We start from the raw sequence: 23,504 nt of genomic DNA, 5'->3' as shown, positions 1-23,504 counted from the left end.
GAGACCATGGGCTTTTCCCTGGCTGACAAGAGTATCAATACAAAGAGCCCCTGCTTGAGTCATATGGGGAGGGGTAGCATGCATAGGCCTGGGCACCAATCAGAAGGGGGAGCTAAAATGACGCTAGAATAAACTGGAAGCTGCGCAGATCATTCGGTTTCCACCCGTAACGCTATAGTGGACAAAATGTACACTAGCCCTACACCCGCCACAGTAGACAGCACCCTCTCATGGAAACAAACGTTTTAGAAAATGTTCCCGCAAGGACTCTGAAACCCACCAGCTGTCAGTAGAGTTGGCTGAAATTCCGAAATACCACTGTGCATGACGAACAATGAATACATTTTATTACTAAATTGTAAAAACCTCTTCATCTGTATCTTAAAAAGATGCCTGCTTCAAGACTCATAAAATGAATAATCACACAACAAAAAAAACAGACAATTAGAAATTTAGAAAAGGATAAAGCAAACAAACAGGAGTGGGAGAATTTTGCCAACATAAAACCAGAAAAAATAGTTTTAAAGATATTTTCAGAGGACTCTAAGCCCACAACCATGTAAGTATTCTTAGTATATATGAGTGGTTAATGTTATTCGTTAAAATAAATGGAAAACTGTGAAATGCAAGACAAATCCAATAAAGCTTATATTTTTATTAATATCATATAGTCAATACATGCAGTAATTCCTTTCTTCTTGTCCCCCTTCATAAATGTGTAATTCTATCCTGGAACTGGTGATGCAGGCAATGCAGGACATGGACTCCTTTTTTTCTTGGATAAACTGTTGAAAGATGTATTTCTGTCATCATTTAATTGTAAGTGTTTTTTCTGTGGTAACTAACTCAGTTTTCCATATTTAACTAAAACATTTAAAAGTTTTTACTGGCCAATGACTAAGGATTTATTAGTCTTGTGTGGTGGTTAATTAGTTTTTTGTTGTAGTTTTATGTGTGTGTGTTATGTTAAAAATGTTTCTTATATACCCCAGCACCTTGCACTGTGCCTGGCATTCAGTAGAAATAGATTTAGTGATTGTACTGTGTTGAGTCCTGTGGAGTGCAGAAGATACTATTGACTTTAAGAGACTTTTCAGGTATTATTAGGTTTAAAAACAATTATCCTCTTTTCCTGGAGTTGGGGTCTGACAGGTTTCAGCAGCTGTAGTGAGGAACCAGACCTGTCTTTTGACATCCCTCTCGGTTTTGAGTGTCCACAGTTTAATCGGTATCTCTCATGTTCTCATGAAGATCACTGATGTGTAGCCCACGTTTCCTAGGCTCCCCAGCAGAGAAAGGAATGACCTTAGGGGCCAGAATGGTGTGACATTTGCTCAGGTCTTATCCCTGAAACTCCAGCTGTCAGAATCCTTTCCTTCCTTGATGGCAGGGATGGGGGCTGATACTCATGGACTTGCAGATAGTAACTTCATTCTTCCCGAATTCCATTGTCCTCTTTCATGTTCTGTGAGCCATGTGGCTCCTCCATTGCTGTTCTAATATTCCACAGGCTCAGCTGCTACTTGTATGGTCACCTCATGTGATCAGCTGGGACAAATTGTATTTTCCAAAAATGACCACATCAATATTTGTAGATCTACATAATCCTTCAGAACCTGGGAGATTCTTTTGTCAAAAGATCCAGTCTAATTCCCCTCCCCTGGAATATGAATGAGGATTTGTGGCTGCCCCCATGAATAGGAATGTGAAGGAAAGGATACTGCATGACACATGAGGCTAGGTCACAAAAAGAAATTATGCTTCTAGCTTGTTCCCTCTCCCTTTTGGGACATGTGTGTTAGAAGCCCCGAGCCAATGTGTAAGAAGTCCAGCTGTACTGAAGCCGCCATGCTGCAGAGACCACACAGAGACAAAGATTCCCTAGTTCCAGTTCCCAGTTGCTTGAGTTCTCCCAGAATCCTAGACATATGAGTAGAAATGATTTCAGTCTCCAGCCTTTGTGCTGTCCCAGCTGACACCAAATGGAGCCATGGTGCTCTCTCCATCAAGCCCAGCCCATATTGCACATTTGTGAGAAAACATAAATATTGCTGCTTTAAGCCAGGAGGTGTAGGGTAATTTTTTACATGGCAATGGCAACTGAGACATCACCCTTATGGTATCATCATCTTGCTTTTTGTGAGACCCTTGCTTTTCTTCTACAACAGTTGCTGAGCAGAATTAAGGAACAGTCCCTGCTCTGACCAGTGTCAAAATTCCTCTACCAAACCACAAAACACAAACAGAGGCATTCAACTCTTACAATCTGAAATCTTATAGCTCCTTGTAATGTCCCTGATGGTTATACTTTTTATTCAATTGACTGCAGTTTGTTACGGTTACTCTGCCCACAAAATTTAGTGCAAGTGTCCTTGTGATTATGTTAGGAGACGTCAATTCAAGGGACACCTTGATAGCATTGCTGTCAAATCATGCTTCCCCACAAATGCTGTGGATGAAGTTGGCGCACCGCAACCCTATAGCTCCAGGTTAAGTTGCTTCTCCCACCTGAAACATTGTACAAGAGTCAAAAGCTTGTCTGGTCAGGTTTGATGTGTCCTGCTCCTCTCCTAGGACTTTTTGAACTGACAAACATATAGGAGCTATGAAAACTCTGTGACTTACACACAATAGGCACCTGATATTTTAAGCTCTCTTCCTGGAATGTTCACCATCAATAAGAGTATTGAATAGATCAGGACTGAGAACATAGCTCTGTTTTGTGCCAGCACAGACATCTCCCTTCCGGGTTGACATTGATCCATTAATCAACAGCATGTTCAACCATAATTAGTGACTTATGAATCCAACTATATGCCTTCATTTTGTCCCCAGGGATATCACGAGATCAATCATCAAACACTTTGCTGAAAACCTTGTCTATCACATTTCCTATTCTCCCAGTTTAATGACCTAATTGATAGAAAAGACAGAAGGTTTAATTACAAGACTTGTTCCTAATCACCTAGTTTGGCTCCTTGCAATGGTTTCCACAGCTGTTATTAATTCTTAGGAGCCATCCTGTATTTTTCACTTGATTTTATTATTATTGGAAGAATCAAGCTCCAAATAAAAAATCCAGCCCATGTGGAATCCACCTTCTCTATATTAGAATTAAGGGAGGCTAAGAGAAGAGGGCTGATAGTTAAGATGCATTAGTATTTGGGTTTGCATTGAAAATTATCAACATTGTTGTTTTACTTAATATCTTGATTTTTAGTAGCAATAACCAGAAAATGACTTAAAAAAAAAAAAGTTTGGAGCCCCAGAGCTGATTTTACAGTTCTCACAGCATTATTTTAGTGCCCTCTGGAGACAAACATCATGCATTGCAGAGGGTAGGAAAATAGGAGAAAAAAAAAATCATAAACTTCCCAAACCTCAATTAAGCAATATAGATTATAACTTGCTCTTTTTGCCTGTCTGTACCCAGAAAGGCATTACATTTGTAAATTTCCAATCATCCAACAACCTTATAAAATATGTACTATTATAATCACTACTTCACAGATGGAGAAACTGAGCCACAGCAAATAAGTGGTAGAACTGGAATTCGAATCTAATCAGTTTGATTCTAGAGTATATACATTTTAACCACAATGGCATATAAAACTTCCCATTTTGCTTCTATATTCTGTCAAAAACTGACATTTGCAATATCAAGAGTAGAATGAACATCAGTAAGAGGAAATAGAAGCCCAAGAGGGAAGAGGCGATTGATTGTAGGAAACCCTTGAACACTCCGAAGAACACTCCGAAGGAAATCATGTCTTTGGGACTGGACACAATCCAAGAATACTGAGAGAATATAGAGGTTGCTAACCATGTCTGTGGTTTTAAGGCACTGTGGAGGAGAGAGAGGCTGAAAGCCTGGAGATGGGCAATGTTTCTGGAAGGTAAGACTATGACAACCAATGCAAGTATCATTTCTAAGCACGTAGATATGGAAGTGCTGATTCCTAGGCCCTAGTATGGGTTCACTAAGAATAAGTCATGTCGGACACACCTCATTTTCTAACGGGGTTTCATCAAGGCCTCTCTGCATATCCTTGTGGAAAAGATGAAGAAATATGGCTACATGAAAAACTGGTTATTTTCATGGAGGTTGACATGACTGTACCCTGATGTTCTGATTGTTGTCAACCTGGAGGAAGCTTTTAGTGGCAAAACCCAAAAGTTGGCTTCAATTCTTTGGTCAGCATGTTTATTCACTGTTGGGATGAAAATCTTATGTCTCAGTCAATACCCTGTGGAGATAATATCAAGTGGAGAGGCACAGACAACTGGAGGATCCCAAAACATCATAATAGCCTGGGCCACTGGGCTGACTGAATAAGAGGTAACTGAATAGAAATGAATATGAGGCCCTTCATCCCAAAGTACTAGTCAACTGCTGTGTTGAGGAGTGACCTGGTGCAGCCTGGGTGAGACCCTTTAGAGTAGTGCAATCAACAAAAATATAACGTGAGCTACATATGTAATTATTTAAAATTTTCTAGTAGCCACATTCTAAAAAATAAAAAAAACCCTCCGGTGAATTTTAATAATATATTTTATTTATTTTTAATGGTATATTTTATTTTACCAAATATACTCAAAATTCTATCATTTAAACATGTAATCAATATAAAAATCATTGAGATATTTTACATTCTTCTTTATACTGTCTTCAAACCCCAGTGTGTATTTTATACTTCATAGCACCTCTCAATTTGTATGAACCACATTTCAAGTGTTCAATTGCCACATGTGGCTACTGAACTGAACAGGTGTTAGAGGGTTTTCATTGACACTCAGCTGTGATGAGACAGACTCTCAATTACGTTGTTCTCAGGCTGGGTGCATAAGTAGAGGCACTGTGCCTAAAGTTATACCACTCAGGAGGATTTAATTCTTCTAATGGAAAAAGCAAGAATCTGCGCTCTTTGACATATAAAATCACTACTGCCTAGGACCTGTGTCCAACCATTGATTGTGAGTGCTGGGACAATTTCAGTGACTAAAATACTAAAATTTTAAATAAGTGAACATTTACCAAATGTTTTTTTCTTCTCTTGCTTATCTCCCAGTGTATTTGGATAAGTCTTTTTGTTTATGGTACAAGTCATTACTAGAGCTAGTAGTAGCTTATCTTTTTTCAAGGAATAGAATAAAATTCTCTTTCTATTTCCATTTCTAATAACATTCAATGCAACTTTTCAAATAAGCTTTAAGTTTCCACATCCTGTTCCCTTTTCAGTAATTTCTGGGCACTAATATCCATTCAGGAATCTAGCAACCTAACCAATAGTGAATGCAGCTGAGAAGTAGGAAGTAAACATAAGTGAACAAATAAAATGAATATCCAAAAAAGACGTTAAAAATGCACAAAAGCTCAAGCTCAAAAATATCACCTGTCATTATCTCCATTTTGCAGATCAGAAAACTGAGGTTCAGAAAGGTTAACTGGCTTCCTCAGTGTCCCAGAGATTAAGTCTGTTGTCAGGCCAAGCATCCTTTCTGCCTTATTACATAGCTCCCTGGAATAACACTTTCCTTGCAGGACTGAACACACTACTATCTGTTCCCCCAACATCATTACTTAACATCCTTCTTCCACCGTGTTTATTTTCTCTGCTTGTGAATTCACAGTAGTTGAGTACATTCTCTGGAGCAGGTTGCTTTGGTTCTAATGCTGCTCTTACCACTTGTAAGATATGGGATGTAGCTTGATTTCCTTATTTGTAAACTGGGGGATAACAAGAGTCCCTTATCCATGTCAATGAACTTATCCATGTAAAGCACTTAGGACAGAACCTGGCTCATAGTGGGCACTAATTAAATATTTCTTTTACTCAGTGGATAAGAGACCAAGTTTTCACTGTTCTTCACTTGCACTTTTCTAACACATGAAAGTTTCTCGCTTGAAGTACGTACTGCCTATTATAACCTCCCAGCCTAAGAACCTCCTCTGCAATACTCCTGGACAGATGGATATCTTTGGTTTACTTGGTGAGAGCTTGCTGCTTCAGGTACCACTACTCCACTTTTGGACAGTACTAACTTCTGGGAAAGAAGTTGTACCATAGTGCAAAAAACTTGGGCTTCAGAGCCTGGTTTTATGATCCTCCCATCATCCTCCCACCCATTACTATACTTTATTGTGAGAAAATCTATGGAGCTTTGATACAAATCTGTCCAAATTACAATGTGCCTCAGATAAAGTACTTAAAGCTAACTAAAGTTTACAGAGTCCAATGATAAGAAGATATTCCTTTTCAACTCATTAAAGTATGGCAGTTGACCATGGATAAAAAGGAGTGACAAAGCCCCATTAATGTTCTTCTTTGTAGGCATTATCTCTATGGGGTCTTTCTAGCCAAGACTAGTAACTCTAGCTCTTAGTATCATCACTGACTTCTGCAGACATCTTGGAAAAGTATTTGCAAGTGCAAATAATGATCAAGCATTCTCCTGGGCTCAGATATGTAAGGGAAATGACCATTTTTAAGAAATGTTCAACTACAGGCAATTCAGTACATAATGAATCTCAAATGTACAAAAAGTCTACTAAACTTATGTATTTATGTGATTTCACTTGATTTCTAAGATAGTTTCAAACAGTAGCACTGGCTGCTGCTGTAACTATACTAATGGTTGGAAGGCAGCTCCACCACACTGCAACAGAAATTGTTGAACAGCACTAAACATTCACTAGCAGAGGTGAACATACATGAAAAGTAGAGTGTGATGTGACTGTATAATGTAAAAAGTGAAGAAAAGTGAAGGAGGTTCAAAAGTCAAATGTACTCAAGTCACATACTATTTGAATCAGGTGCATTCAGAAGAGGCAAATGGAATTTGCAACTCTACTTAAAATTCATTTTCTAGAGCCACTGGTAATCCTTGTTCCTAAACAAACCAAAGGCTTTCCAATCATGAGGTCAACTGAGATTATACACATGAAAGGTACCTTCTGCATCCATATCGCGTTTTTATAACTCCCAAATTAAATGAGAGGAAATATGCTTCCTCAAGGACAATTAGATCTTTGTGTAACCTTAATTCATGTGTTCCGATCTCTAATCTATTCAGGTTCTTCAAGCTTCTTTCTGTAAGATGCCATTGCCATGTGTGTGTTTAATTGGGTATGAGGACTGGATCTTTCTACTCTTTTGCATGCTTGTGCATCCAACTCGCTTGATGGGAGGACAACCCAACTAGCTCACAGGAGAAAAGAAACAGGAGTCACAAAAAAAATAACAACAAAATGTATTTAAAAACAGACTTCTCCAGTTGGCATTTTGAATGAGATAGTTAACAATTAACTCCAACCCTCTATGTTGTGTTTCTTTTGCTCCTGGAGTCCTCTTGCAGCTTTAATTCTTGAAACTCAGGTGGCAGCACCAGACATTAAATCCCCAAAGGGAGAGGTATTAGTAAACCTTTTGCTGGTCATTCTTTTCTGAATGCAATGGGCAAATTCTTAAGCCCTCTTATTCATTTCATGACGATCATTAGAAAAAAAATTAAACCAAACTTGCATATTGAAAATAAAAACAAAAACACAAAAAGCCCTGCAGATAATAAATATCGCTGATTCACTGATTTTAAACAAAGTCCAATTTTATTCACTTTTAATATCCTTGCAGTCCATTGTATACCTTCTGCACTGATCCTTGTTTCAGTAGCTGTTTGATACCTGAAGAAAGAATGAACAAATCACTCTATTAACAGAAAAGTTACTTCCCTAGAGTTTAAAGAGCATGTTTCATGGAAGGCTCATAAAAGGCCTTATGACAACCATAGATCGAATTAAACAAATAACTACCAATCTCCAACTGGACAGCATATAGATAACCACCCCCCCCCACACGTGCATCCAAGATGATCTGTTGTCTCTTTCTCTCAGGCTCACATTCCACATACATAACCCCACAAAACCTTATGAAATGAGGAATGAGAAGAAGCAATAAAAAAGGAAAGAAAACTCTTCAGCTAAGTCTTCCATTCCTCCTTCTTTATCCTCTTTTCATCTCTCTCCTTTCTTTTCCCATTTAGGAGCCTCAGCTGGGCCCTCTTCCAAACCAGTCATCATAGATACCCACCCCTAAGCCTCCAGTCCTTCTATTATACCTCATCTTCCCTTTTGGAATTTAGTCCAGCTCATTTGTTTTAAGTCCAGCTCATCTGTTTCACTCCCATACAACCTATCACTCCCTAGGTTTCAAAGCCCAACTTACACAACCTTTTGGTAACAGTGACACAAGGATTTTTTTTAACATTGCCTTTACAGAGAAAGACAAGTTCACTCCTATCCTTGTGTTCTACTAGTATTAATTGTTGATGTCTCATATCACTGGAGGGTTTTGCATCTATTGCCACCCTCCTAACACACATACAACAACCCCCCCCCTCCACACACACATTCATTATAGTCCATACCTTCTCTTGCTTCCTCTGTTAACTGTTCTTTTGGAAAATCCACATCAAAAGTGATTATCAAAGAGCCCTTGATGTTGTTGTTGTCAAAGCTGGGGAGCCCTTCCCCCTTCTTCCATAGCTTTGCTCCCGGCCTGGTGATCTTATCCCGGGAAATACGTACCTGGAAAGCAAAAGGCAATGGACTGGAATAGGTCTGGCACACCCGAAGTACACTAGTGACCACTGGTGCACAAAACTAATGTCACAGCTCAGCAAAAGGAAAGGATGAAGAGGCAAAGGAAACGTATTAGGACAATGCAAGTCACAGAAAACAGGTTTTTAAAAAAAGAAAAATCAAACACAAAAACAAGTTAAAAAGTAAGGTTTCTGTCAGTAGAAACTATAAGAACGGGCCTGTCAAGGGCTGTGCAGTCAACTCTGAGTAGCTGAAAAGTCTGTGGCACTGTTACTGCTGGACGTCCAGCAGCAGAGTGATGAGAGAAGGCAGAACAAGATCGAGAAAGGAGTCCCTGTGGTTCTAAATGATTGAGGCAGCTGATATAATCTCAAAACTACCCATATGAAGGCTTTAAAAGGACAGAAAACAAGAAAATTGGTCTGTTTACCTTGTGACCATCCAAGTGAATAATGTCCATCTCAAAGCCAACCAGAGACTCAACTAGTGAGATTGTCACATTTGTGTACAAATCATCTCCTCTCCTTTCAAATATTGGGTGCCTAAAAACAGAACAAGGTAAAAATTGTTAATTTCCATCTTTCTTTGAGTTCAAAAAGTTGTTAGAAAAATCTTAGATAAAGATGAACACTACTCTTTCAAACAATTAGCATTTATCAGACATGCTTTTGTGTATAGTATTAACTGAGACTATCAAGTTGTATAAGTCTTATTAAATGCTACTCTTAAGGAGCTTACAATCAACAAAAGCCAAAATACATAAGTAAAACTATTAGTCATCAGATTATGGAAGACAGAAAGACAACTTCTAGCAGAAGTTGGGGAGATAAGCAACTGAAACAGATCTGTGGAGATTTCCCGTGCTGTTCTTGAAGGCCAGGTCGGCTCTGGAGATGCAGATAAGGTAGGTGTGAGGAAGGGGGAATAGGGTGAAAGAGAATTCTGGCAAAGGCAACAACTTGAGAAGGCACCAGGTTTATTCACGGAATAGCACATATTCCATTTCCTCTGGGAAGTGATGAGAAAGACAAGGTAGGTAAGGAAAGCTGGGGAAAAAATCGTTGAGATTAAAGAGTGAGGTGAGTGAAAAGTCCCAGGCAGTGGCGGGTCATTTTTCCATATTTCAATAGGAACCTGTTTCAATGAATCCTTAGGTATCACTGGTTTCCAAAGTGGTAACAGGAGAGAAATAACAAACAAGAAAGCCCGAGCCCCAGGTAAAATTATCTAAGCAGCACTTGATGCTGAAGAGAAGCTCACAAAAGCTCTGATTATAGAAGCTGCACAGTATGTAATAGAAGGTCTTTTCTATGGAAAAGTTGCTCATTCCTATATGGTGCCACAGTTTCTCAGCTAAAATCTTCGCTCTTCTTGACTCCCTATCTTGTTTGCTTCTCCTTTATAACTTCTTACTTGTCTTATCCAATCTTTCCTTTTAACATCTTTTGGATTTGTGAGTCTTAAGTAAATAACTGGGGCTCAATCCTAGGGCCCAACCCCAAATTTTCAGTAGTATCATTGAAAAGTTACAAATAATTGTTTAGGGTATTAAGGGCATGAAACAGAAAAATGTCTGCAAGTGCTCTGGTGGCTATCCACACCTCTATGATCCGACTCATCTGAAAAGCTGGGGCTACAGAGAAGGCCTCTAAAATTAGAGTACTTACTTGACAACTTTGATTCGGAACCGTAAATCTCCAGGCTCCCCATCCACATGAGGCTCACCTAGTCAGAGCAGATTACAGCATACTGTAAGTCACACAAGTCGAACATCACAAATCTACTTAGCAATTGAGACAATTTTTTAAAGCCACTGGCTTGGGCATTGACTCTGTCAAGTCTACCAGTGAGGGTAGTGTCTATGCCTGGTTATATCAAGTTTCAGGTTATTAGTGAAGATCACCTGTGCCTTGGGTACAGCAATAAATAACTTGACCTATTTCCTAAACAAAAGAATGATTCAATGGTTTCCTGAACCTGAAGTTTTAAAGCTTTTTTTTTTTCTTTTAGAATTTTAAATTTAAGTCCAAAGGTGAGGTCTGAGAGCATTTTATTAATGCCAACTCTAGAGCTACATTATCTTCTTTCATCACTTAAAATTAATCCATTAAGGTCAGAACACCCTAAATTTTGATAAAATTTAAAACTTAGGCTACCTGATAATAACTTTTGGCCATAATATTCGAAGGATAAGCAGTAATGCCACTGCTTCAAGTGACTAACCATGATAGTCATAAGAAACATTTCTGTATCTTAAAACTGGCTGAAGAGTGTTAGAAATTATATATGCATTTACTATGTGGCTGTTAAGACCTGGTAAAGTGGGGTGAGAGGTATTCATAAGCAAGCAGAGAGCAGAAAATTATAATAATAAAACATCAAATATCAGCATTTCACCTTCTCCAATAAACGGGTACTCCATGCCGTCTCTCACCCCAGGTTCTATTTCTACCTCTAGCGTTCGTTCTTCATTCACTAGTCTGAGAAAAAGAGAATTAAAAAAAGAAAAAAAAATGAAAACGCAAACAAAACCCCAGATACAGATAGTAGTTCAAGTTTTATGTATTTTATCAGAACTTGTGTCTCTACTTGACAAAGCCATCTGATATCCATTTACATCTTCTACATGCTAAAATTCAGAGTGAAACTACTATATATTATATATACACATAAGAATGATCTAACATTCCAAGTAGGAAGAAAATGAAGCATTAACACTTGTTAAATACATTCAGAAATAAAGGGCACTGTTTATTAGTTCAGAAACATAAAAGTATTTAGAATACTTAAGGAAAAAATAAAAAATTTCCTTTTTTTTTTCTCTGTCTTTTGATAGAACATGGTGGGGGGAGGGAGAGAGAGAGGCAGGGAGGGTGACCTAGGTATGGACCCCTAGCATTTTATTAGACAAATGAAATCACATAGTGTTTCCTGATAGAACAAAGAAGATGCTTTCACTTACTTGACATTAGGGCATTCATCGCAGACAACCTCCTGGGTCATCTGGAAGCGCCCAGGGCCCAGCTGGGTGGTCCGCATCTCTTGTCGACAATTGCATTTCCGTTTGCCTGGAGCCTGCCTTGCCACAGGTTTGTTTCTAACTACCTAAGAAGTGCATAAACAATATTAGCTTCTCTCTCATGCAAAACAGCCATTAGTTTCCTCTACCACTCAGGGCTCTGCATGCATGGGTAGACTGAAACTTCTCCTTCTCTGGCAAGCTATCCCTCAGGGAGACCTAAAGCTGATAGAACTCTTTGAGGAGGACAAATCAGCCTAAAAATAGGAATGAAGCAAACACATACTTAAATGACTCAAATTCTAAAGTTGGAAAAGAGAGAGGAGAGTAAGAAAGAAGAGAACCAAAAAATAAGATGTATGCTGTAAGCATTTCTAAGCCACAACTAAATGGTACTCAGTTAAAGTAGTTCATAGAATCATTATCTTTTAAGAAATCTGAGCTGTGTAAAGCATACTGCGGAACAATCACAGGCCTCAAAAACTGGTATGTGGCTACCATCCAATCCTGTGATTAACCTAATGAAAATGCCTCCTTGCTTCAGGCAACTCGATCTAGGACTATTTTCCTTTAACTGGCAAGAACAGACACAACAGCCATCTCCTTATAGCTGACTGCAAACAAACCTTCTGATCCCTCTAAGTATATGAAATTAATATATAGGAAGAAATGTATTCCTATTTTTATCGGTTTAATTAGTCAATAACCAATCACAAGGTATGTGCTCATGCCACAGAATGACAGGAAGGCTTGAAGAAAAATCCCTTAAAGTTTACTAACATATGAAACCCCAGGACAACAAAAGAAATTATGACAACAATGACAGCAATTAGAGCAAACACTTTTACAGTAATTGTTATAACACATGCCAAGCAATGCTCTAAACACTTTTATATATTCATTTAATCCTCATAACCACCTTATGAGGTAAGTACTGTTATGATCTCAATTTTACAGATGAGGTAATGAAAGCATAGAAAGGTTAAGTAACACGACCCAGGCCATGTAACTAATATATGGCAGAGCCAGGATTCGAAACTAGGCAGTCTAGCTGCAAAGTCCATGCTTCTAACTACTATACTATCCTATCTATCTCTCAATGTAATTTTTTCTTAATCAAAGAATTTACCATGAGGTCATTGAAATAGCAAAGCCATTGCGTCCTTTACAATGATTAGATTAAAACAGAATTTGTATACGGGCACACTGACAGCAAAATTGATGTATACTGTGTATTAGTGATGACTGCAGAACAACAGGTTTGGAAGGGATTGTGGGAGTGAACAAGGCTCACCTCTTTTCTCTAAACAACCTCTCCTGTTTTTGAAGAAGAGATGGCTCAAATATTTTTAATGCCCCTTTCTTCTATCCGCAGCCTGAACAATAGTATTACAAGCCAGCAGCACCTTCCCTGATTGTTTAGTCCTCTTCTTTCAACTATTCAGTGCAAAAGCTACAACTAAGAAGAAAATGCTTCTCGTCAAGATGGCACATATGCATAGGTTACTGGCTATTCCCTCCAAAATCCTGGAAAAACTACAAGAAAACATGGATTCCAGGAAATAATAACTGTAAGGCAGAATATATGGGAAAATCCCAGAGACAGAAAGCTGTTTTGAACTGATATGTGTGTAGGGTGGTGGCTATAACCTGAGCAACAGTAGCTACTGAGGGCAGTGAGAAGACATGAGGAAAAAGTAGCTGAAGTTCTGCTCTTGCCTCTCTCCTGAACTGCCTTGGAACAAGCACTGTTTGCCCCCCCTCTGGAGAAGGAGAAAACAAAAGACCCAGACACCAAAAAAAACCCAAAACACCCCCAACAAACAAACAAAACACAGCTAAAAACCACTGGGCAAGGGCTCACCCCAAGATGCTCTACTGGGAAAGGTAGTTGCCAATACCCATAAGGTAATATGTGTTCACAGGCCAAAATAGCTACACACCGCAGGAGTCCAACTATCTGCCCCCTAAAAGACAACAGACTGGATGACATATATTCCAAGCAAATATGCTAGAGAAGACAGACCAGGAATTTAAAATAAGCATGATAATACTTCAGGGGATATGGAAGACATTATTAGCAAAATGAAAGAGTAAGAAATAATATAAGAATTAAAAATATTTTGTATAAAAATAAGAATTGAAATTAAAACACCGCAGATGGGAAATTATTAGAATGGATATAGCTAAAGATTGAACTCGTGAGCTAGAAGATGAGAATGAGGTATTCTCCCAGTAGGAAGGAGTAAAGGAAAAATAGAATTTATTTTTCATACTTAAAAGAAAATTAAGAGTAGATAGACAAGGCAAAGGAGAGAATTAATATTTGAAAAAATATGGAGATATATTTTCCAGAATTTTAAAAACAATGAGTAAACTAAAAAATGACAAAGCTTTAGTAGAAAATATAGGTGAATAACTTTCTTATTTTATTTTAAAAACTTTTCTAGAGACAGTGTCTCACTATGTTGTCCAGGCTGGAGTGCAGTGGCTGGATCTATTCACAGGTGCAATCATGGCACACTGCAGTCTCAAACTCCTGGCCTCAAGTGATACTCCCACCTCAGCCTCCCAAGTAGCTGGGACTACAGGTGCCCAGCATTATGCCCAGGTGCTTTCTTATCTTAGAGCAGAAAAGAATTTCTTAAACAAAACATAAAAACTAACCATAAAAGACTGATAGATTTGAACTAATTCTATTCATTAAAATAAATCTTATTTATAATGAAAAGAAAAGTTACAAATCGATAGGATGTATCTGTATTACATACAGCCGACAACAGATTTGCAGCAAGAGTGAAGTACTCTTAGAAATCAATAAGGGCAAAAGAAAAATGGGCAAAAGACATGAAAAAGTATTTCACGAGAGAGGAAACAAATATGGGCAATAAACACAGGCAGAGATTCTTATTCTAACTGGTAATCAAGAAAATGCAAAATAAGACCACAATGAGAGAACATTTTATACCCATTTGATGGTCAAAAATTAAGAAGTCTAGTAAGTCCAAGTATTAGAGAGATAGCAAATCTATAGATTCTCTTAGTAAATTGCTGGTATAAGTGTTGATACAATCAATTTCAAAAATAATATGGTACTATCTTGTAAAAATGAACATTGGTTCACATTACTCAGAAATTCCACTCTTAAGTAAATCCACCCAAGAGATATTCTTGCTTATGTGAATGTGGATATATATGCATAACAATGTTCATAAAAGCACTGTATGGAATTGAAAAAAACTGGAAAAAACCTAAATGCCTATTGATAACATGTGGCCATAATAAAATTTATCCGAAATTATAGCTATAAGCAACAAGGATAAATCCTAGTAACATAACAGTAGGTGAAGGAAGCCAGTCCCACAAGATAATGAATGATATACCATTTTTACAAAGTCAAAAGCAATGAAAACAATACATTATTCAGCTGTTTGTATATACATGATAAAACAAACAAGAATGGCAAAGGAATAAAGACAAAATTCAGGATAGATGTTACCTCTGGAGGGAGGCAGGGGAATGGAAGAGAGAAGTAGTGTGAAAGTAAAGTAAGTTATGGTATTGTTTCACTTAGCTCTTGAGCTGGGTGGTAAGCTCATGAAACAATGACAATAGTGTATCATAAATCAAGGATTATGATTCATTCAATTCTGTGCATCTGATTACTCTCCCTTACCCTCTAAAAGACAGAGAAGGTACACAGAAACCTCTCATTTTAGTAAGAAGTATAAGTTCTGAGAGTCAATACGAGTGGCTATATTGTTTGAACTTACTTCCACAAAATTTCCTGCATATACTTCTTCCAAAGTGACTTCTAGATCTACAATAATGTCACTTCCTCTCGGAATATTTCTGTCTTGCTGACGAGGGTTCCCTCCAAACATGAAACCAAAATCTCCAAAGAAGCTGTATATAAGTGTAAAATCATCAGGAAAAGAAATCAGAGTTCATGTTTTACAATTATTTAGTTTTCTTCACAATGATAAAATACTGTTTCCTACCAACACATTGTGCAAAACTGAAAGATATTTTTAATACACTGGAGTCATATATGATACACAATTTTTAATTTATACATTATCAACTATATTACTCCTTACCACCAAAAAATTTACTTTTTAATACAATATGGCTCATACATATAGCACAGGATATACACATATAGTATTACAATGAATTCAACACTAGATTCAACCAATGAAATAACCTGTTTCAATATTGGGAAAAATCCAGTTATGGTGGACATATTGAGAAAGGGTATAGTATATAAACTTATATAATGCTGAACTTCATGGTTAATTTAAGGAATTTTTAAGGGTAATGTTAACATATGTAGTGTTCACTTTATGTGATGAAAGAAGCTACTGCTGTGTACAAAAATCTTGGGTATGTAATTAAGTAAGCTAAAAATGCACTAGCCTTAGTAAAATTCTAGTTCTTAAAGAGAAGGAAGTTCTAGACTCTACAAGACCAAAATTAATATTTCTAAGTAACAAAAGAATCACTTTGAGATTAATAAAAACAATGACCTTTAATTATGCAGGCGTTCTAATCTTAATTTTTGGTATTATTAAGAAGCCTCAGAGATTAGCACAGTGAGGATGACAATTATATATAATAACTTCTCCTCCACCAACCAGCCCTGGTGAGTGAATTCCCTAAATCTCAAATAAAAGCAAAAAGGGAGAATGAAATGGGGGTTATGGGAAGATTTTTCTCTTTCTGGTATCCCTAGGTATCACTTTGGACAGCCAAGGGGAACAGGACACTTCCCTAGCAGGACAAAAAGCCAAATTAATCCTGGGGAAGATAAAGATGTCCTAATCATATTACTTACACATCTTTACAAATCCTAAAAATCCATTGTCACTCTCAAGCACTAAATGGAGAAACCTATTGTATGCAACAGTGATTCTTACTTCTTTTGGGGAGGGGTTCACAGAACCCTTTGAAAATCTGAAGAAAACAATGAACTCACTCCCCATAAAAATACAGTTTTAAACATTTTTTTATTTATAACTTCAGATTAAGATCTCCTAGTATATGGCATCATCAGGGTATATGGAAATACAAATGCTGAACAAAGAGGGGTTTTAAGAGGGAGAGGGAAAGGTGTTTATGATTCTAGACACCCAGCACTCCCAGAAGGCAGGAGATAAAAAGCCTCTACCTTAATCCCTTCTCTCAATGCTGGTTATCACATCCCCCACTTGTTGACAGGATGAAACAGAAGTAGTTCTGCGTATGGGAATAGAAATTTTTCTCTCTCTGCTTACAGTACTTTTGCTCACTAAATGGTGTGCAGATTCCAAGACAGCAAGTAGGCAAGGACAATCTGGTTTCCAACATATATCCTCCATAATTGTCAGGGTTGATTTAACTAATATGGTTGGCTAGAAGGACAGCCCTTTCAATGCTATCTGTCTTTCCTGAAGCTTCCACAGGGAAGACAGTAATTGATTATTGGATCAGTTGACTTGTACTCTTCATCAAAAGCTTCTGAACTAGGGAGTGAGGATAAGTTTTTAATAATTACTAAGTGTCCCATTCTCAGACAGTAATACTTCGTAGATGGGTAAATTACTTACTGTGAAAAAATGTCTCCATGGGAGCTCTGATGACCATCTTTTAATCCTTCCTCACCATAAGTATCATACTGTTTCCGTTTCTCATTATCTGACAGAACCTAGGGATAAAACCCAGTAAAGGAAAAGATTACGAGCTGGTAACATTCAGTTAAGGCACATTCATGTTTGTGTGTGGTTTTTTTTTTTTCCCAACTGTGATAACTGGGTCTAAGATTTCAGTGGGATGTAGTTTTCATTATGTATTCTATTAAGGCATATTTATAAAGCTATTTTCTCTAACAGACTAAATTCTTTGATGCACTGTTAATTTCACATTGTTCAATTCATGTTTTTAAAGTTATCAAATCTCACTTAATCACTTAAATATCATATCTGAGATTAGTGATGTGCCTGTGAAGGTCAGGGTGGTAATAGGAAAGAAGTGAGATGGATTCCTCAGGTTTACTTCCCATGCGGCTTGACTCTAGGGCTTATGCTGTTAGCCACCATACTAAATTATCTCTCTAAACTATAAATTAAGATATGACTATGACAGATAGAAGCAGTTAATTAGGACAGCCTTACAAATAGCTGGGCCCCACATGGCTACAATCCCCTGACACTCAAACACACACACACACACACACACACACACACACACACACACACACGTAAATATTAAGAGATTGGCAAGTCAAGGGAATCAGATGATTGGTCCTCCAGAGGTCTACACTGTTATGTTTTCATATTCTTTTTTAAAAGACACACCTTTGGCTTAGGGCCTGAATAATATGTGAGGAGTCAGGGTAAAAATTTATTAACATGTAAGATATACTTAAAAGGATTAATAGAAATTGATGTACAAAAGAGCTAGCCTTCTTAAAAACAAAGACAAATGGGTTAGTCCAGAAGTGACCACAGTACTTCTGGACTGTGACAGCCCAGAAGAGAGAAAGGAATGTTTGGACAAAGATCTTTAGAAAATAGGTACTAGGGGAAGCAGAAATAGGCAAGATTAACTTAAAAAAAAAACCACAAAAACAAACTCTTATTACTACATGATTTGAATTTCCAATATTTCTACTGTCAAGTCTACTTCTCTGATCTTGTCTCAGCAAAGAAATAAACCTTGCATTTGTGTCTATAAAAAAACACCATTTCAAAACCTCAAAATAATAACTAGTTTTAAGTCAGTTTCTTCCTGGACATCAGAGGCTTCTATAATAAGCCCCCCAAAACAACCCCTGAAGTCATTTATTATCATTTACTTTCTCCTCACTTTTCTTCTGTCTAAGGAATGCAATTTTATTCCATGGTCTTGGAAACAATTTTATTTTAAAAGAAAAAAAGGTTCTCGGTTGATTGGCCAACGAACATACTGATTTTCAACTAATTAAAATGCCAGCAGTAATCCTAGCTCTGTAGAGAAAACAAATTTCTCTTCACAAAAGATTCTTCATACTGTACGGGGATTCTGATTTGTGAACTCTAATTTACCTAAGACTAAACACAATCAAGCTTGTGACCTGAAGGAAGGTTTCTCTATGTTATGTGGTTTTTTCTATAGCCATAGCTTTTATTCATACTTTATCCTTTTTCCTGATTCACCTCATATGCAGCACCTAGATCCTGGAATTTCTCCTGGGCTTGTGGATCATCAGGGTTCCGGTCGGGATGAAGCTGCAGGGCTAGTTTTCTATAGGCCTTTTTAATATCCTTTATAGAGGCACTGCGAGGTACCCCCAAGATCTTATAGAAATCTCGCCTGGAAAGTGGGAAGAGAGAATACTTCATTAAAGAGTTATACATTACATTTTAAAAGTAAAAGTGGATTTTCCCCCCTTTATATTTAGGTTTGTGTCTGAGCCAAGTGGTACAAAAATGAAGATATACGTCACATTCACATATACACAGAATGACTAAAAAGAGAGCACATCAGAAATTGTAATGAGTCTTTTATACTGAAGTAATCACAATGAGAGACTATGTTTTGGGGGCATTGCTAGATTATTCAAAACATCTGTGGCACTCTTCTTTTAGAACTACCTTCAGTTAAGAAAACCATTTTTATCATTTTATGGTCCCATGTTATTTTCAGGCAATAACTGCATAATCAAATTAACTCTCCACCCTTTTCCCTATATTGGTTCCAATTGAATGCTGCTTATTTCCAAAAGTCAAATAACAACCTCAAAAGATGAATTCCTTTATTCAAAAAGATTATGTTACATAAATATCCTGACTAACAGTAACACTGTTGGAATGTTAAAGATGAAATAACTGAAGTCAACTTCAGAGGTTAAAATAGAGGTAAACCAAAGCCCAGATAATTCTGAAGAAAGAATAACACCCATCAGGATGCATGAGTTGTGTTTTTTGCTTCAAGAGAAAATATCAATCTTGTATTCATTTCTAATAATTATACTAGTTTGTCTAGATCAAACCTTTATTATAGACAGCTGCTAAAGCCTACATGCAAGAGCCTCTATGTCTCAGCAGCTGTGAATATGCATGGCATGAACTAGGGTAGAGATCCACCGACTTTCTTGCCAGGGACTATGCTGGAATCAAATTAATTGTAAAGCAATCTTCGCAAAAAGGGGTAGTGGGAAGATAGAATAGGACTATAATAAATTCTCAAGGCAGGGATCTTATTCAGCCCATTGAAGAGACCAATAGAAATACACTGAATAAAATGAATAAATAAGAACACTCACAAAAATCTATTTCTTTTGCCAGAGTCATTTTAGCCACCAAAATTTATTCTGAAAATGCATTCTCTCAACAGTGGGAATGGGGAAGCTATTCACAATAGAGACAGTAACTTAGTAGTGATGGTAATTTAAAAATGCACTGGAGGGCCGGGCCCAGTGGCTCACACCTGTAATCCTAGCACTCTGGGAGGCCAAGGCGGGAGGATCACTTGAGCTTAGGAGATGCCTGAGCAAGAGCAAGAGCAAGACCCCTCTCCTAAAAATGGATCGCTAAAGCTTGAGGCAGTGGTAAACTATCATGATGCCACTGCACTCTAGCCTGGGTGACAGAGTAAAACTCTGTCTTGAAAAAAATGCATTGGGCTACCAAGAACAGGTGATATATGACAGAATATTAAAAGCTCTTAGTCACACTTTAGGAAAAGTCATTTAATTATTTCATATGTCTGTTTTTAAAATCATCACTCACAAGGGGCTCCATGAGGATTGATTAGGGGCTCCCCCCCCCAAATCTGTTAAATTTTGACATCTTTTGAGACAAGAACAAAATAATCAAAAGGATTGCTAACATTAGTAACAAAAGGGCTAACTGTTTAAAGAGTGAGGCTTACTTAGAATATGCTTCATATAAAAATGGTTAAGTAACAGCATAGTAAAATGCAGGGAAAAGATGGCTAGCACAGCTCAGCATCAACATTACAGTTCCTAAGAGACTCCTTTATGAATGACTTAAGTCTAAAGCAATAGTGTTAATAATATTTATGTTGATGTTTTCTTAAACACCTAAGGATGTTGCTGTAAGTGTAAAAAATACTAACAAAAACAGTATACCAAGAAAAAACAATAAAGCATTTTCTAGGAGTTACCTTTTGAGAAATTTAAGATGTTTCACAAAAAAATGACAACAAAGTTAAAGCATATATGCACAGAACTTTTAAGAGAACCAGTACTTGAAATTTAAAGCCCTCCTAGGTAGTACTTTCCCTGTTTAGAACCTATAAACTGTCAGAAGCTGAGACCTACTATTCCTTGCATTCTAAAATATGAGGCTGGCATACCATATTCTGGGTCACAAGGCTTATAGGATTATGGATGTTAAAGGAAGAAAGAATCCTCAAGGGTTCATCTGCTCCTATTCCCTGCATAAGGGTGGCACATTATTATCCCAATGTTAGAGAATTTAGATGGTTCCTTCAAGGTTACATAATTCATAAGTGAGGTAGGGGCACCTGGGTAGAATCCCAGTTTACTACCTGTTGGTGAACTGCTCTTTTCGCTCAGACTATTCAGCTTCTCAAGAATGTACCACAGAAAGAGAGGCATGATGATAGTTTAGGCTCACTAAATAGCTCAAGAAGCTGGGAAGTACAAGGGCTCTCCAAAGGGTCTTCTTGATCTCTCAATCCAATTTCTTTCAGTCCCTGCATGGCTTCCCTCTCCGCCCTCCTCACTCGACCTGACATAACCCACCCACTTTAATGTCAGCCCACCTCCCACCCTCCCAGTTGTTCGTCCAGGCTGGGTGTAGCATCGTCCGCTCCTCCAGCTCAGCAGGGCACAGCAACGCACCTCCCGGACCAGAGAAATATCCATTCCCTTAACCTCGGCCTGGCACTGTCACTGCCTTCGTGACCGTCAGGCACCCCTCTTTCTTCCTCAGCTCTGCGTGCCATTGCTTCTGCTCACAATCACCTCCTTTCCCTCAAACTGCCCTCATCCCCCAGATGCTGTGTTCAGCAAGGCATCCGACTCCCACTCCTCCGGGCAAGCCTAGTTCTAAGGGCCTCGATCCAAGGCCCTGTCACCCACAGTTCTCCTCTCACCCCACTAGCCTGGCCCATAACACCCACTCCTGCGCCCCACAGCGAAGCCCCTCTCCACTCCCTCAGTCTGGCACTGCCGCTCCCCCCACGCCCCCTCCTCAATCCCCCGTCCCCCTCACACGCACACTTCCCCAGCAAAAGCTGACCCACGGGCCCCGCGCCTGCCGGTGCCTCACCCGGCGATCACGGCCCCGATGAGGTACAACAGCAACAGGCAAAAGGTGCTCAGGTTCTGCGGGGCCATGGCTCTTCTGTCCCGGGCCGGGTCCCACGCACTCCTCACAGCCTCCGCCGCCGCGTCGGCTCGCCAGCCCACCCGGCCCAGTGAGGCCGCCTCACGCCGGGGGTCTCCTACTCGGTCCGCAGAGACAGCTAGCTTACCCCCCCTCCCCTGCTGGTCCACTTCCCGGGAGTCCCGAGTCCCGGCGAGAGAAGCCCCCGGCAGGAGACGGCCAATCGCGACCCGGGGCATCACACGCGGCCGGCGCCTGGGAACCAATCGGCGCTGTACACTTCACCTCCGCGGCGGCGCAAGCAGCCAGTCAGGCTTCGGAACAGCAGCCGCAGCTTCCGGCCAACTAGAAGAGGAAACGTCAGAGGGTCGCGCCGCCGCAGGAGTCCGCTCGGCCCAGCTCCCGGGAGTCGGGGAAAATTGCGTGAAAGGTAGGGGTGGTGCCACGTGAGGGCACCCGAGGTACCGGTCTCCCCTCGCCCGCCTCCCCGGACTTTCCGCCAATCACGAGGCTCCTCCCCGGCACCGACCAATTGCGGGAGGGAGGTTTCATCTTGGTTACAAGTCTTGGAATTTCATTCAGTTTGAGCTCCGAGCGGGAGGAGGCAGCGGACGCACGAAGGCGGAATGGGCGGGGAAAGTGACTCCACGCCTACTGCACATCGGACACTTAGCCTAGGATATCTTATTCCCCTTAACAACCCCGTAAGAAAATTGTATCGGTTTTATGGAAAAGAGGTCTTGTACCTTACAGAGAAGCAACCGTGGAGACAGACCGATTTAAGTTCAGATTCGATCGCTTCTGGGCCTTTTGGTTAAGATCACGTGTTCTTAGTTTAATACCTGAAACGTCCAAAAATTCTTTTTTTAAAAAAAAAAAGGATTCGGCTTCTACCACTTCTTAGCGGTGAAAGCCCCCACATCCACCCCCAGTCAGAGTCTAAGTTTATTAACAAAACTGAGGCAGCGTTGTGATTTGTGATTTTTTTAACAGGAAAAAAATATCTGTAAATCATCTAGCACAGCGTCTGGCACATAGTTAGCACTCAATGAATAAAAACTTATTACAGTTTTGAGCAGAACTCTTTGATTCCCCCTCTGCCCCCAGTTTTGCTCATCACAGTAAACACACCACCTAGTTGTTCAGAACAAAACTCCAGATGCCTTCCTTGATTCCTTTCCTGCATAACCTATCCAATTCTTACCTCTAAGCTTATCTTGAGCTTAGATATAGCTCGAGATATAGCTTAGAGCACTGTGCCAGACAAACGGTGCTCAACAAATAATTGCTGTTGCAGAAAACTACATCTCTATTATTAGGTCTCTGGGCCAAGTCACATCATCTTTCACCTGGCAAGGCCTCCTAACTGGTCTCCCTATATCCACTCTTAATATCTTACTTAATATCTTAATATCTGTTCCTTACTCTTGTCTCCCGCCCATGATTTTTTAAAAACATGTCAAATCATGTCATTCCCTGCTTAAAAGCCTCGAATGGCTTTCCAACTGCAATTAGAATAAAATCCCAACTCTATGCTAGTTTACAAAAC

General features: G+C 39.1%; 1 protein-coding gene across 1 annotated transcript; it reads right to left on the bottom strand.

Annotated features, from left to right (window-relative positions):
• Positions 1–7,234: 7,234 nt before the first annotated feature.
• Positions 7,235–22,683, bottom strand: DNAJB11 (DnaJ heat shock protein family (Hsp40) member B11). Its single transcript, XM_045539869.1, has 10 exons — positions 21,899–22,683; positions 18,794–18,950; positions 17,207–17,304; positions 15,392–15,524; positions 11,562–11,704; positions 10,997–11,079; positions 10,267–10,324; positions 9,030–9,141; positions 8,425–8,584; positions 7,235–7,681 (listed from the first exon to the last, which is right to left on the bottom strand). The coding sequence occupies exons 1-10, from the start codon at positions 22,192–22,194 to the stop codon at positions 7,617–7,619; spliced, it is 1,305 nt and encodes a 434-aa protein (XP_045395825.1). The 5' UTR covers positions 22,195–22,683; the 3' UTR covers positions 7,235–7,616.
• Positions 22,684–23,504: the final 821 nt, after the last annotated feature.

The sequence above is a fragment of the Lemur catta genome, chromosome 1 (genome assembly GCF_020740605.2).
Source record: "Lemur catta isolate mLemCat1 chromosome 1, mLemCat1.pri, whole genome shotgun sequence".
Classification (NCBI taxonomy): Eukaryota; Metazoa; Chordata; class Mammalia; order Primates; family Lemuridae; genus Lemur; species Lemur catta.
Note: the sequence above shows the minus strand (reverse complement) of the source record. Positions and strands in the feature narration are given on the sequence as shown.

Bases quoted from the DNA above. Each gene is read 5' to 3' on its own strand.
- DNAJB11 (XM_045539869.1), bottom strand. From the start codon at position 22,194: ATGCCCCGGGTCGCGATTGGCCGTCTCCTGCCGGGGGCTTCTCTCGCC. The intron at 10,325-10,996 runs GTGAAATGCTGA...TGCTCTGACTAG, and splicing joins GTACCCGTTTATTGGAGAAG to GTGAGCCTCATGTGGATGGG. The intron at 7,682-8,424 runs GTATGGACTATA...TTCTTTCTTCAG, and splicing joins AACAGAGGAAGCAAGAGAAG to GTATCAAACAGCTACTGAAA.